The following is a 14,835-nucleotide window of genomic DNA, read 5'->3' as shown; positions in this document are numbered from 1 at the left end:
GAGCTTTACCAGCAGGAGTGAACTAACCAGAGGAGCTTTACCCACAGGAGTGAACTAACCAGAGGAGCTTACCAGCAGGAGTGAACTAACCAGAGGAGCTTTACCAGCAGGAGTGAACTAACTGGAGGAGCTTTACCCACAGGAGTGAACTAACCAGAGGAGCTTTACCCACAGGAGTGAACTAACCAGAGGAGCTTTACCCACAGGAGCTTACCAGCAGGAGTGAACTAACTGGAGGAGCTTTACCCACAGGAGTGAACTAACCAGAGGAGCTTTACCCACAGGAGTGAACTAACCAGAGGAGCTTTACCCGGAGGAGCTTACCAGCAGGAGTGAACTAACCAGAGGAGCTTTACCCACAGGAGCTTACCCGGAGGAGCTTTACCCACGGGAGTGAACTAACCGGAGGAACTTTACCCGGAGGAGCTTACCAGCAGGAGTGAACTAACCGGAGGAGCTTTACCCACAGGAGTGAACTAACCGGAGGAGCTTTACCCGGAGGAGCTTACCAGCGGGAGTGAACTAACCGGAGGAGCTTACCAGCAGGAGTGAACTAACCAGAGGAGCTTTACCACAGGAGTGAACTAACCGGAGGAGCTTACCAGCAGGAGTGAACTAACCGGAGGAGCTTACCAGCAGGAGTGAACTAACCAGAGGAGCTTTACCACAGGAGTGAACTAACCGGAGGAGCTTACCAGCAGGAGTGAACTAACCAGAGGAGCTTTACCACAGGAGTGAACTAACCGGAGGAGCTTACCAGCAGGAGTGAACTAACTGGAGGAGCTTACCAGCAGGAGTGAACTAACTGGAGGAGCTTACCCACAGGAGTGAACTAACCGGAGGAGCTTACCAGCAGGAGTGAACTAACCGGAGGAGCTTACCCACAGGAGTGAACTAACTGGAGGAGCTTACCAGCAGGAGTGAACTAACTGGAGGAGCTTACCAGCAGGAGTGAACTAACTGGAGGAGCTTACCAGCAGGAGTGAACTAACTGGAGGAGCTTACCAGCAGGAGTGAACTAACCGGAGGAGCTTACCAGCAGGAGTGAACTAACTGGAGGAGCTTACCCACAGGAGTGAACTAACCGGAGGAGCTTACCAGCAGGAGTGAACTAACCGGAGGAGCTTACCAGCAGGAGTGAACTAACTGGAGGAGCTTACCAGCAGGAGTGAACTAACCGGAGGAGCTTACCAGCAGGAGTGAACTAACTGGAGGAGCTTACCAGCAGGAGTGAACTAACCGGAGGAGCTTACCAGCAGGAGTGAACTAACTGGAGGAGCTTACCAACAGGAGTGAACTAACTGGAGGAGCTTACCAGCAGGAGTGAACTAACCGGAGGAGCTTACCAGCAGGAGTGAACTAACCGGAGGAGCTTACCAGCAGGAGTGAACTAACTGGAGGAGCTTACCAACAGGAGTGAACTAACCGGAGGAGCTTACCAGCAGGAGTGAACTAACCGGAGGAGCTTACCCACAGGAGTGAACTAACTGGAGGAGCTTACCAACAGGAGTGAACTAACTGGAGGAGCTTACCAACAGGAGTGAACTAACCGGAGGAGCTTACCAGCAGGAGTGAACTAACCGGAGGAGCTTACCAGCAGGAGTGAACTAACCGGAGGAGCTTACCAACAGGAGTGAACTAACCGGAGGAGCTTACCAGCAGGAGTGAACTAACCGGAGGAGCTTACCAGCAGGAGTGAACTAACCGGAGGAGCTTACCAGCAGGAGTGAACTAACCGGAGGAGCTTACCAGCAGGAGTGAAAAACAAAATTCCAATGCATACGGATGACATGTAATCCCCCCCCACTGCCCCAGTTCCTCCCATTTTTATAATGGACCATTTCTAAATTGAAACTAACCTAATATTTTAGTAAAGACAAGATTACATTCGGTATAGTCTGATGGGGTGAAAATATTATCACTTGATGAGAGAACAGCGTGTGCTGCCTGAGGCAAGGAACAAGCTGTTTTTCAACTTTCTCAAATCACAAATAGCCCGTAGTCACATCATGAAGCCCATATATGTTTGGATTTCTAAATCTAGCATCTAGGACCTGTTTCAAATAATCACTTTGATGCTCAACACAGCCATTTTGTTCTGTTTGTGACGCTTGATGCCCTGCAAGTCCCGCCTCTCCCATCTCCTCATTGGTTTTTAGGAGCATATACCCACGTGGGTGATTGAAAGATGAACTGAGGTCCATACTCCAGTCCAGTTGGTGGTGGTAATGCACCTTAAAGTTGGTTGCCAACCGTCATATAAAGACCACAGAAGAAGAAGCCTGAAGGAGGAGAGATGACTAGAAACAAACTCAGTTTGCCCATTTCTCTTTGGATGAATTTACGGAGTAGAGGACCTTCGTTATTTCAGGTAAAATAACAACCCAATGTTTATCCCAGGACAAATTAGCTAGCAACAGCAAGCTAACGAGCTAAATTGCAATAAATGTTTCATGCGTTTCGACCTGTCCCCAAATTAATATAGTTGGTTCAGAGTTCGTTTTGATATTTCAACCTGCGTGTTCTGATCGCGCCTAGTGTGGATGGACAAAATCATCATGCTCGTGCCTGATCTAGTCAGCATGTTAGTTGTTACTTTTCAACCCCGATTGGAGCCAATGTCTTAAATAGTTGAACATGTTATTACTACAACCTCGTGAAATTGACAAACTGACACGTTTTAATTTTAGTCAAAAACAACTTTTCATATTGAAGGAGTGCCTTTTTTTTATTTTGACGTCCTACCGTACATCCTCTCCGGTCGGTGCTTCCTCTCCGAGTCGGTGCCGTGTTTCCTCTCCGGTCGGTGCTGTACATCCTCTCCGGTCGGTGCTGTGCATCCTCTCCGGTCGGTGCCGTACATCCTCTCCGGGTCGGTGCCGAGTTTCCTCTCCGGGTCGGTGCCGAGTTTCCTCTCCGGTCGGTGCTGTACATCCTCTCCGGTCGGTGCCGTGCATCCTCTCCGGGTCGGTGCCGTGCTTCCTCTCCGGGTCGGTGCCGTGCGGGTCGGTGCCGTGCTATCCGGTATGTTTGGGAGAACCCTACCCTAAACCTTAAAGGGATACTTCTTTTATTTACAAGCCCTTTATCGACAGTGTCCCACCGCCAGCTCGGGGATTCGATCCAGCAACCTTTCGGTTTCTGGCCCAACGCTCTAACCAATAAGCTACCTGCCGCCCCAAAAACACCATTATATGATTCTGTTATTGGTTCCTCTCCGGGTCGGTGCCGTACATCCTCTCTGTTATTATATGGTTCTGTTATTATATGGTTCTGTTATTATATGATTCTGTTATTATATGGTTCTGTTATTATATGGTTCTGTTATTATATGGTTCTGTTATTATATGGTTCTGTTATTATATGGTTCTGTTTATTATATGGTTCTGTTATTATATGGTTCTGTTATTATATGGTTCTGTTATTATATGGTTCTGTTTATTATATGGTTCTGTTATTATATGGTTCTGTTATTATATGGTTCTGTTATTATATGGTTCTGTTTATTATATGGTTCTGTTATTATATGGTTCTGTTTATTATATGGTTCTGTTATTATATGGTTCTGTTTATTATATGGTTCTGTTATTATATGGTTCTGTTATTATATGGTTCTGTTATTATATGCTGTGTTTCTGTTATTATATGCTGTGTTTCTGTTATTAAATGCTGTGTTTCTGTTATTATATGGTTCTGTTATTATATGGTTCTGTTATTATATGGTTCTGTTATTATATGGTTCTGTTATTATATGGTTCTGTTATTATATGGTTCTGTTATTATATGGTTCTGTTATTATATGGTTCTGTTATTATATGCTGTGTTTCTGTTATTATATGCTGTGTTTCTGTTATTATATGGTTCTGTTTATTATATGGTTCTGTTATTATATGGTTCTGTTTATTATATGGTTCTGTTATTATATGGTTCTGTTATTATATGGTTCTGTTATTATATGGTTCTGTTTATTATATGGTTCTGTTATTATATGGTTCTGTTTATTATATGGTTCTGTTTTATGGTTCTGTTTATTATATGGTTCTGTTATTATATGGTTCTGTTTATTATATGGTTCTGTTTATTATATGGTTCTGTTATTATATGGTTCTGTTTATTATATGGTTCTGTTATTATATGGTTCTGTTATTATATGGTTCTGTTATTATATGGTTCTGTTATTATATGGTTCTGTTATTATATGGTTCTGTTTATTATATGGTTCTGTTATTATATGGTTCTGTTATTATATGGTTCTGTTATTATATGGTTCTGTTATTATATGGTTCTGTTATTATATGGTTCTGTTATTATATGCTGTGTTTCTGTTATTATATGGTTCTGTTTATTATATGGTTCTGTTATTATATGGTTCTGTTATTATATGGTTCTGTTTATTATATGGTTCTGTTATTATATGGTTCTGTTATTATATGGTTCTGTTATTATATGGTTCTGTTTATTATATGGTTCTGTTATTATATGGTTCTGTTATTATATGGTTCTGTTATTATATGGTTCTGTTATTATATGGTTCTGTTATTATATGGTTCTGTTATTATATGGTTCTGTTTATTATATGGTTCTGTTATTATATGGTTCTGTTTATTATATGGTTCTGTTTTATGGTTCTGTTTATTATATGGTTCTGTTATTATATGGTTCTGTTTATTATATGGTTCTGTTTATTATATGGTTCTGTTATTATATGGTTCTGTTTATTATATGGTTCTGTTATTATATGGTTCTGTTATTATATGGTTCTGTTATTATATGGTTCTGTTTATTATATGGTTCTGTTATTATATGGTTCTGTTATTATATGGTTCTGTTATTATATGGTTCTGTTATTATATGCTGTGTTTCTGTTATTATATGCTGTGTTTCTGTTATTAAATGCTGTGTTTCTGTTATTATATGGTTCTGTTATTATATGGTTCTGTTATTATATGGTTCTGTTATTATATGGTTCTGTTATTATATGGTTCTGTTATTATATGGTTCTGTTATTATATGGTTCTGTTATTATATGCTGTGTTTCTGTTATTATATGGTTCTGTTTATTATATGGTTCTGTTATTATATGGTTCTGTTTATTATATGGTTCTGTTATTATATGGTTCTGTTTATTATATGGTTCTGTTATTATATGGTTCTGTTATTATATGGTTCTGTTATTATATGGTTCTGTTATTATATGGTTCTGTTTATTATATGGTTCTGTTATTATATGGTTCTGTTTATTATATGGTTCTGTTATTATATGGTTCTGTTATTATATGGTTCTGTTTATTATATGGTTCTGTTATTATATGGTTCTGTTTATTATATGGTTCTGTTTTATGGTTCTGTTATTATATGGTTCTGTTATTATATGGTTCTGTTTATTATATGGTTCTGTTATTATATGGTTCTGTTATTATATGGTTCTGTTTATTATATGGTTCTGTTATTATATGGTTCTGTTTATTATATGGTTCTGTTTTATGGTTCTGTTTATTATATGGTTCTGTTATTATATGCTGTGTTTCTGTTATTATATGCTGTGTTTCTGTTATTATATGGTTCTGTTTATTATATGGTTCTGTTATTATATGGTTCTGTTATTATATGGTTCTGTTTATTATATGGTTCTGTTTATTATATGGTTCTGTTATTATATGGTTCTGTTATTATATGGTTCTGTTATTATATGGTTCTGTTTATTATATGGTTCTGTTATTATATGGTTCTGTTATTATATGGTTCTGTTTATTATATGGTTCTGTTTATTATATGGTTCTGTTTATTATATGGTTCTGTTATTATATGGTTCTGTTTATTATATGGTTCTGTTTATTATATGGTTCTGTTATTATATGGTTCTGTTTATTATATGGTTCTGTTATTATATGGTTCTGTTATTATATGGTTCTGTTTATTATATGGTTCTGTTTATTATATGGTTCTGTTATTATATGGTTCTGTTATTATATGGTTCTGTTTTATGGTTCTGTTATTATATGGTTCTGTTATTATATGGTTCTGTTATTATATGGTTCTGTTTTATGGTTCTGTTATTATATGGTTCTGTTTATTATATGGTTCTGTTTATTATATGGTTCTGTTATTATATGGTTCTGTTATTATATGGTTCTGTTTTATGGTTCTGTTTATTATATGGTTCTGTTATTATATGGTTCTGTTATTATATGGTTCTGTTTATTATATGGTTCTGTTATTATATGGTTCTGTTTATTATATGGTTCTGTTATTATATGGTTCTGTTTATTATATGGTTCTGTTTTATGGTTCTGTTTATTATATGGTTCTGTTATTATATGGTTCTGTTTATTATATGGTTCTGTTTATTATATGGTTCTGTTATTATATGGTTCTGTTTATTATATGGTTCTGTTATTATATGGTTCTGTTATTATATGGTTCTGTTATTATATGGTTCTGTTTATTATATGGTTCTGTTATTATATGGTTCTGTTATTATATGGTTCTGTTATTATATGGTTCTGTTATTATATGCTGTGTTTCTGTTATTATATGCTGTGTTTCTGTTATTAAATGCTGTGTTTCTGTTATTATATGGTTCTGTTATTATATGGTTCTGTTATTATATGGTTCTGTTATTATATGGTTCTGTTATTATATGGTTCTGTTATTATATGGTTCTGTTATTATATGGTTCTGTTATTATATGCTGTGTTTCTGTTATTATATGGTTCTGTTTATTATATGGTTCTGTTATTATATGGTTCTGTTTATTATATGGTTCTGTTATTATATGGTTCTGTTTATTATATGGTTCTGTTATTATATGGTTCTGTTATTATATGGTTCTGTTATTATATGGTTCTGTTATTATATGGTTCTGTTTATTATATGGTTCTGTTATTATATGGTTCTGTTTATTACATGGTTCTGTTATTATATGGTTCTGTTTATTATATGGTTCTGTTTTATGGTTCTGTTTATTATATGGTTCTGTTATTATATGCTGTGTTTCTGTTATTATATGCTGTGTTTCTGTTATTATATGGTTCTGTTTATTATATGGTTCTGTTATTATATGGTTCTGTTATTATATGGTTCTGTTTTATGGTTCTGTTATTATATGGTTCTGTTATTATATGGTTCTGTTATTATATGGTTCTGTTTTATGGTTCTGTTATTATATGGTTCTGTTTATTATATGGTTCTGTTTATTATATGGTTCTGTTATTATATGGTTCTGTTATTATATGGTTCTGTTTTATGGTTCTGTTTATTATATGGTTCTGTTATTATATGGTTCTGTTATTATATGGTTCTGTTTATTATATGGTTCTGTTTATTATATGGTTCTGTTATTATATGGTTCTGTTATTATATGGTTCTGTTTTATGGTTCTGTTATTATATGGTTCTGTTATTATATGGTTCTGTTATTATATGGTTCTGTTTTATGGTTCTGTTATTATATGGTTCTGTTTATTATATGGTTCTGTTTATTATATGGTTCTGTTATTATATGGTTCTGTTATTATATGGTTATGTTTATTATATGGTTCTGTTATTATATGGTTCTGTTATTATATGGTTCTGTTATTATATGGTTCTGTTATTATATGCTGTGTTTCTGTTATTATATGCTGTGTTTCTGTTATTAAATGCTGTGTTTCTGTTATTATATGGTTCTGTTATTATATGGTTCTGTTATTATATGGTTCTGTTATTATATGGTTCTGTTATTATATGGTTCTGTTATTATATGGTTCTGTTATTATATGGTTCTGTTATTATATGGTTCTGTTATTATATGGTTCTGTTATTATATGCTGTGTTTCTGTTATTATATGGTTCTGTTTATTATATGGTTCTGTTATTATATGGTTCTGTTTATTATATGGTTCTGTTATTATATGGTTCTGTTTATTATATGGTTCTGTTATTATATGGTTCTGTTATTATATGGTTCTGTTATTATATGGTTCTGTTATTATATGGTTCTGTTTATTATATGGTTCTGTTATTATATGGTTCTGTTTATTATATGGTTCTGTTATTATATGGTTCTGTTATTATATGGTTCTGTTTATTATATGGTTCTGTTATTATATGGTTCTGTTTATTATATGGTTCTGTTTTATGGTTCTGTTATTATATGGTTCTGTTATTATATGGTTCTGTTTATTATATGGTTCTGTTATTATATGGTTCTGTTATTATATGGTTCTGTTTATTATATGGTTCTGTTATTATATGGTTCTGTTATTATATGCTGTGTTTCTGTTATTATATGCTGTGTTTCTGTTATTATATGGTTCTGTTTATTATATGGTTCTGTTATTATATGGTTCTGTTATTATATGGTTCTGTTTTATGGTTCTGTTATTATATGGTTCTGTTATTATATGGTTCTGTTATTATATGGTTCTGTTTTATGGTTCTGTTATTATATGGTTCTGTTTATTATATGGTTCTGTTTATTATATGGTTCTGTTATTATATGGTTCTGTTATTATATGGTTCTGTTTTATGGTTCTGTTTATTATATGGTTCTGTTATTATATGGTTCTGTTATTATATGGTTCTGTTTATTATATGGTTCTGTTTATTATATGGTTCTGTTATTATATGGTTCTGTTATTATATGGTTCTGTTTTATGGTTCTGTTATTATATGGTTCTGTTATTATATGGTTCTGTTATTATATGGTTCTGTTTTATGGTTCTGTTATTATATGGTTCTGTTTATTATATGGTTCTGTTTATTATATGGTTCTGTTATTATATGGTTCTGTTATTATATGGTTCTGTTTATTATATGGTTCTGTTATTATATGGTTCTGTTATTATATGGTTCTGTTATTATATGGTTCTGTTATTATATGCTGTGTTTCTGTTATTATATGCTGTGTTTCTGTTATTAAATGCTGTGTTTCTGTTATTATATGGTTCTGTTATTATATGGTTCTGTTATTATATGGTTCTGTTATTATATGGTTCTGTTATTATATGGTTCTGTTATTATATGGTTCTGTTATTATATGGTTCTGTTATTATATGGTTCTGTTATTATATGCTGTGTTTCTGTTATTATATGGTTCTGTTTATTATATGGTTCTGTTATTATATGGTTCTGTTTATTATATGGTTCTGTTATTATATGGTTCTGTTTATTATATGGTTCTGTTATTATATGGTTCTGTTATTATATGGTTCTGTTATTATATGGTTCTGTTATTATATGGTTCTGTTTATTATATGGTTCTGTTATTATATGGTTCTGTTTATTATATGGTTCTGTTATTATATGGTTCTGTTATTATATGGTTCTGTTTATTATATGGTTCTGTTATTATATGGTTCTGTTTATTATATGGTTCTGTTTTATGGTTCTGTTATTATATGGTTCTGTTATTATATGGTTCTGTTTATTATATGGTTCTGTTATTATATGGTTCTGTTATTATATGGTTCTGTTTATTATATGGTTCTGTTATTATATGGTTCTGTTTATTATATGGTTCTGTTTTATGGTTCTGTTTATTATATGGTTCTGTTATTATATGCTGTGTTTCTGTTATTATATGCTGTGTTTCTGTTATTATATGGTTCTGTTTATTATATGGTTCTGTTATTATATGGTTCTGTTATTATATGGTTCTGTTTATTATATGGTTCTGTTTATTATATGGTTCTGTTATTATATGGTTCTGTTATTATATGGTTCTGTTATTATATGGTTCTGTTTATTATATGGTTCTGTTATTATATGGTTCTGTTATTATATGGTTCTGTTTATTATATGGTTCTGTTTATTATATGGTTCTGTTTTATGGTTCTGTTTATTATATGGTTCTGTTATTATATGGTTCTGTTTATTATATGGTTCTGTTTATTATATGGTTCTGTTATTATATGGTTCTGTTTATTATATGGTTCTGTTTATTATATGGTTCTGTTTATTATATGGTTCTGTTATTATATGGTTCTGTTTATTATATGGTTCTGTTATTATATGGTTCTGTTTATTATATGGTTCTGTTATTATATGGTTCTGTTATTATATGGTTCTGTTTATTATATGGTTCTGTTTATTATATGGTTCTGTTATTATATGGTTCTGTTATTATATGGTTCTGTTTTATTGTTCTGTTATTATATGGTTCTGTTTATTATATGGTTCTGTTTATTATATGGTTCTGTTATTATATGGTTCTGTTATTATATGGTTCTGTTTTATGGTTCTGTTTATTATATGGTTCTGTTTATTATATGGTTCTGTTATTATATGGTTCTGTTATTATATGCTGTGTTTCTGTTATTAAATGGTTCTGTTATTATATGGTTCTGTTTATTATATGGTTCTGTTATTATATGGTTCTGTTATTATATGGTTCTGTTTATTATATGGTTCTGTTATTATATGGTTCTGTTATTATATGGTTCTGTTATTATATGCTGTGTTTCTGTTATTAAATGGTTCTGTTATTATATGGTTCTGTTTATTATATGGTTCTGTTATTATATGGTTCTGTTTATTATATGGTTCTGTTATTATATGGTTCTGTTATTATATGGTTCTGTTATTATATGGTTCTGTTATTATATGGTTCTGTTATTATATGGTTCTGTTATTATATGGTTCTGTTATTATATGGCGTGTATTAACCAGGATTCTGTTCTTTATACCAGGCCAAACTGAACGACTGGGCTTGTATGTGAGGGCGAGTCTGTTCTGTCAACCATGGCCAACAATGTGGAGGATATCGAGAACAACATGGTGAGTTACTTCTAAATCACAGCAGAAGTATGAGAAGGAAATAAGTCTGGTCTGTGTTTAGTCACTTGCAGACTGTGACCTATAGTAAAGGCACATTCATGGCGGTGACATTTGCAATAACAAAGTAAATCATTAGTCACATGTCATGAAATATATTCCACATGCTCTTTCGTGCCGTCATTCGTTTTGCTCCTGAAGATTTGAAGGGCGTTGGCTGGCCATTACAGGAGGCAAATTCCTTCTAGGCTGTTTCTCTGCTGACCCTTAACCCCACACGAAGCCGCTCAACTTCCAACATGTAAATAACACAGATGAAAGACGGTTTATATGCACTGCACTGTTGGAGCTAGAAACACCAAGCGTTTCGCTACACCCGCAATAACATCTGCTCAACACGGGGATGTGACCAATAACATCTGCTAAACATGGGGATGTGACCAATAACATCTGCCAAACATGGGTATGTGACCAATAACATCTGCTAAACATGATGATGTGACCAATAACATCTGCTAAACATGGGGATGTGACCAATAACATCTGCTAAACATGGGGATGTGACCAATAACATCTGCTAAACATGGGGATGTGACCAATAACATCTGCTAAACATGATGATGTGACCAATAACATCTGCTAAACATGATGATGTGACCAATAACATCTGCTAAACATGGAGATGTGACCAATAACATCTGCTAAACATGGGGATGTGACCAATAACATCTGCTAAACATGATGATGTGACCAATAACATCTGCTAAACATGGGGATGTGACCAATAACATCTGCTAAACATGGGGATGTGACCAATAACATCTGCTAAACATGGGTATGTGACCAATAACATCTGCCAAACATGTGTATGTGACCAATAACATCTGCTAAACATGGGTATGTGACCAATAACATCTGCCAAACATGGGGATGTGACCAATAAAATAGTATTTTATTTGACATGCCTTCTCAGCCTCAGTTCTTAATAAACATGTTCAGTGAAGGATAGCGGGCAGCTGTGACCGGTTCGATGGAGCCAATTCTTCCTGGTGATTTATTGAAGTTATTCAAGCAGGAAACCCCCCCCCCCCCCCTTTTAGAAATCGCATATCCTGTTTTTATTCAGAAGATCAGGAGTAAGTTAAGGCTCATGTCTAAACTGTCCTGACAGCCTTGGCACCTCAACACTCCCTAGATGGGCCTGTCTGTCCCCACAGCCTTGGCACCTCAACACTCTCCCTAGATGGGCCTGTCTGTCCCCACAGCCTTGGCACTGCAACACTCTCCCTAGATGGGCCTGTCTGTGTGGACAGCCTTGGCACCTCAACACTCTCCCTAGATGGGCCTGTCTGTCCCCATAGCCTTGGCACCTCAACACTCTCCCTAGATGGGCCTGTCTGTCCACACTCTCCCTAGATGGGCCTGTCTGTGTGGACAGCCTTGGCACCTCAACACTCTCCCTAGATGGGCCTGTCTGTGTGGACAGCCTTGGCACCTCAACACTCTCCCTAGATGGGCCTGTCTGTCCCCACAGCCTTGGCACTGCAACACTTTCCCTAGATGGGCCTGTCTGTCCCCACAGCCTTGGCACCTCAACACTCTCCCTAGATGGGCCTGTCTGTGTGGACAGCCTTGGCACCTCAACACTCTCCCTAGATGGGCCTGTCTGTCCACACTTTCCCTAGATGGGCCTGTCTGTCCACACTCTCCCTAGATGGGCCTGTCTGTCCCCACAGCCTTGGAGAAAGAGAGTGGTGGTCTCTTTAGTTCTGTGGTGGTCTCTTTAGTTCTGTGGTGGTCTTTAGTTCTGTGGTGGTCTCTTTAGTTCTGTGGTGGTCTCTTTAGTTCTGTGGTGGTCTCTTTAGTTCTGTGGTGGTCCAAATGGCTCTGCATACACTAACGTGGCTGGCCTGATAAGTGTGACACAGTAATACTGTTATTGTTACTGGAGTAAATGTCACCATTGGTGACTACCTTCCTCAATCCCTCAACCCTAACCCCAACCCCTAACCCCAACCCCTAACCCCTAACCTTCCTCAATCCCTCCCCTTTCTTTGTTGACTCCCCATGAAGGAGATTTATCCCCAACCCTAACCCCTAACCCCAAACCCTAACCCCAACCCTAACCCCAACCCCTAACCCCAACCCTAACCCCTAACCCTTATTGCTATAGACCAACCTTGTTCTTATGTAACAGCTGATACAGAGCAGACTGTCCCCACAGGAGTGTGTGTGGGTTAGGCTAACCCCTACCCCCTAACCCCTAACCCCAACCCTAACCCCTAACCCCTACCCCCTGATACAGAGCAGACTGTCCCCACAGGAGTGTGTGTGGGTTAGGCTAACCCCTACCCCCTAACCCCTAACCCCAACCCTAACCCCTAACCCCTACCCCCTGATACAGAGCAGACTGTCCCCACAGGAGTGTGTGTGGGTTAGGCTAACCCCTACCCCCTAACCCCTACCCTAACCCCTACCCTAACCCCTGATACAGAGCAGACTGTCCCCACAGGAGTGTGTGTGGGTTAGGCTAACCCCTACCCCCTAACCCCAACCCTAACCCCTAACACCTACCCCCTGATACAGAGCAGACTGTCCCCACAGGAGTGTGTGTGGGTTAGGCTAACCCCTACCCCCTAACCCCTAACCCCTACCCTAACCCCTAACCCCTACCCCCTGATACAGAGCAGACTGTCCCCACAGGAGTGTGTGTGGGTTAGGCTAACCCCTACCCCCTAACCCCAACCCCTAACCCCAACCCTAACCCCTACCCTAACCCCTACCCTAACCCCTACACCCTACCCCCCTGATACAGAGCAGACTGTCCCCACAGGAGTGTGTGTGGGTTAGGCTAACCCCTACCCCCTAACCCCAACCCTACCCCCTAACCCCAACCCTAACCCCTACCCTAACCCCTACCCTACCCCCTAACCCCTAACCCCTACCCCCTGATACAGAGCAGACTGTCCCCACAGGAGTGTGTGTGGGTTAGGCTACCCCAACCCCTAACCCCTAACCCCTAACCCCTACCCTACCCCCTACCCCCTACCCCCTAACCCCCTGATACAGAGCAGACTGTCCCCACAGGAGTGTGTGTGGGTTAGGCTACCCCAACCCCATCCCCTAACCCTAACCCCTACCCCCTAACCCTAACCCTAACCCCTACCCCCTAACCCTAGCCCTACCCCCTAACCCCTAACCCCTACCCCTTTAACCCTAACCCTACCCCCTAACCCCTAACCCTAACCCCTACCCCCTAACCCTAACCCTACCCCCTAACCCCTAACCCCTACCCCTTTAACCCTAACCCTACCCCCTAACCCCTAACCCCTAACCCCTAACCCTACCCCCTAACCCTAACCCTACCCCCTAACCCCTAACCCCTACCCCTTTAACCCTAACCCTACCCCCTAACCCCTAACCCCTAACCCCTAACCCTACCCCCTAACCCCTAACCCTAACCCTACCCCCTAACCCCTAACCCCTAACCCCTAACCCTAACCCCTAACCCCTAACCCCTAACCCTAACCCCTAACCCCTAACCCCTACCCCTAACCCTAACCCCTAACCCCTAACCCTAACCCCTAACCCCTAACCCTAACCCTAACCCTAACCCCTAACCCCTAACCCTAACCCTAACCCCTAACCCCTAACCCTAACCCCTAACCCCTAACCCTAACCCCTAACCCCTAACCCTAACCCCTAACCCCTAACCCCTAACCCTAACCCCTAACCCCTAACCCCTAACCCCTACCCCTAACCCTAACCCCTAACCCCTAACCCTAACCCCTAACCCCTAACCCTAACCCTAACCCTAACCCCTAACCCCTAACCCTAACCCCTAACCCCTAACCCTAACCCCTAACCCCTAACCCTAACCCTAACCCCTAACCCCTAACCCCTAACCCTAACCCCTAACCCCTAACCCTAACCCCTAACCCCTAACCCCTACCCCTAACCCTAACCCCTAACCCCTAACCCTAACCCCTAACCCCTAACCCTAACCCTAACCCCTAACCCCTAACCCCTACCCCTAACCCTAACCCTAACCCCTAACCCCTAACCCCTAACCCCTAACCCC

At 38.1% G+C, this 14,835-nt stretch overlaps 1 protein-coding gene across 3 annotated transcripts in view; it reads left to right on the top strand.

The window, feature by feature from the left end:
• psen1 (presenilin 1) overlaps positions 1-14,835 on the top strand; it is a 41,184-nt gene that overhangs the window by 3,340 nt on the left and 23,009 nt on the right. For all 3 annotated transcript variants that reach the window (XR_005037839.1, XM_036955389.1, XM_036955388.1), the window contains exon 2: positions 10,670-10,757. Coding sequence is in view for 2 of the 3 variants with exons in the window: in XM_036955389.1 (XP_036811284.1) it covers positions 10,722-10,757 (36 nt within the window). In the remaining variant the exon portion in view is untranslated. The remainder of the gene's footprint in view (positions 1-10,669; positions 10,758-14,835) is intronic.

This window comes from Oncorhynchus mykiss, chromosome 19 (genome assembly GCF_013265735.2).
Source record: "Oncorhynchus mykiss isolate Arlee chromosome 19, USDA_OmykA_1.1, whole genome shotgun sequence".
Taxonomy (NCBI): Eukaryota; Metazoa; Chordata; class Actinopteri; order Salmoniformes; family Salmonidae; genus Oncorhynchus; species Oncorhynchus mykiss.
This window is presented reverse-complemented; position numbering and strand designations above follow the sequence as displayed.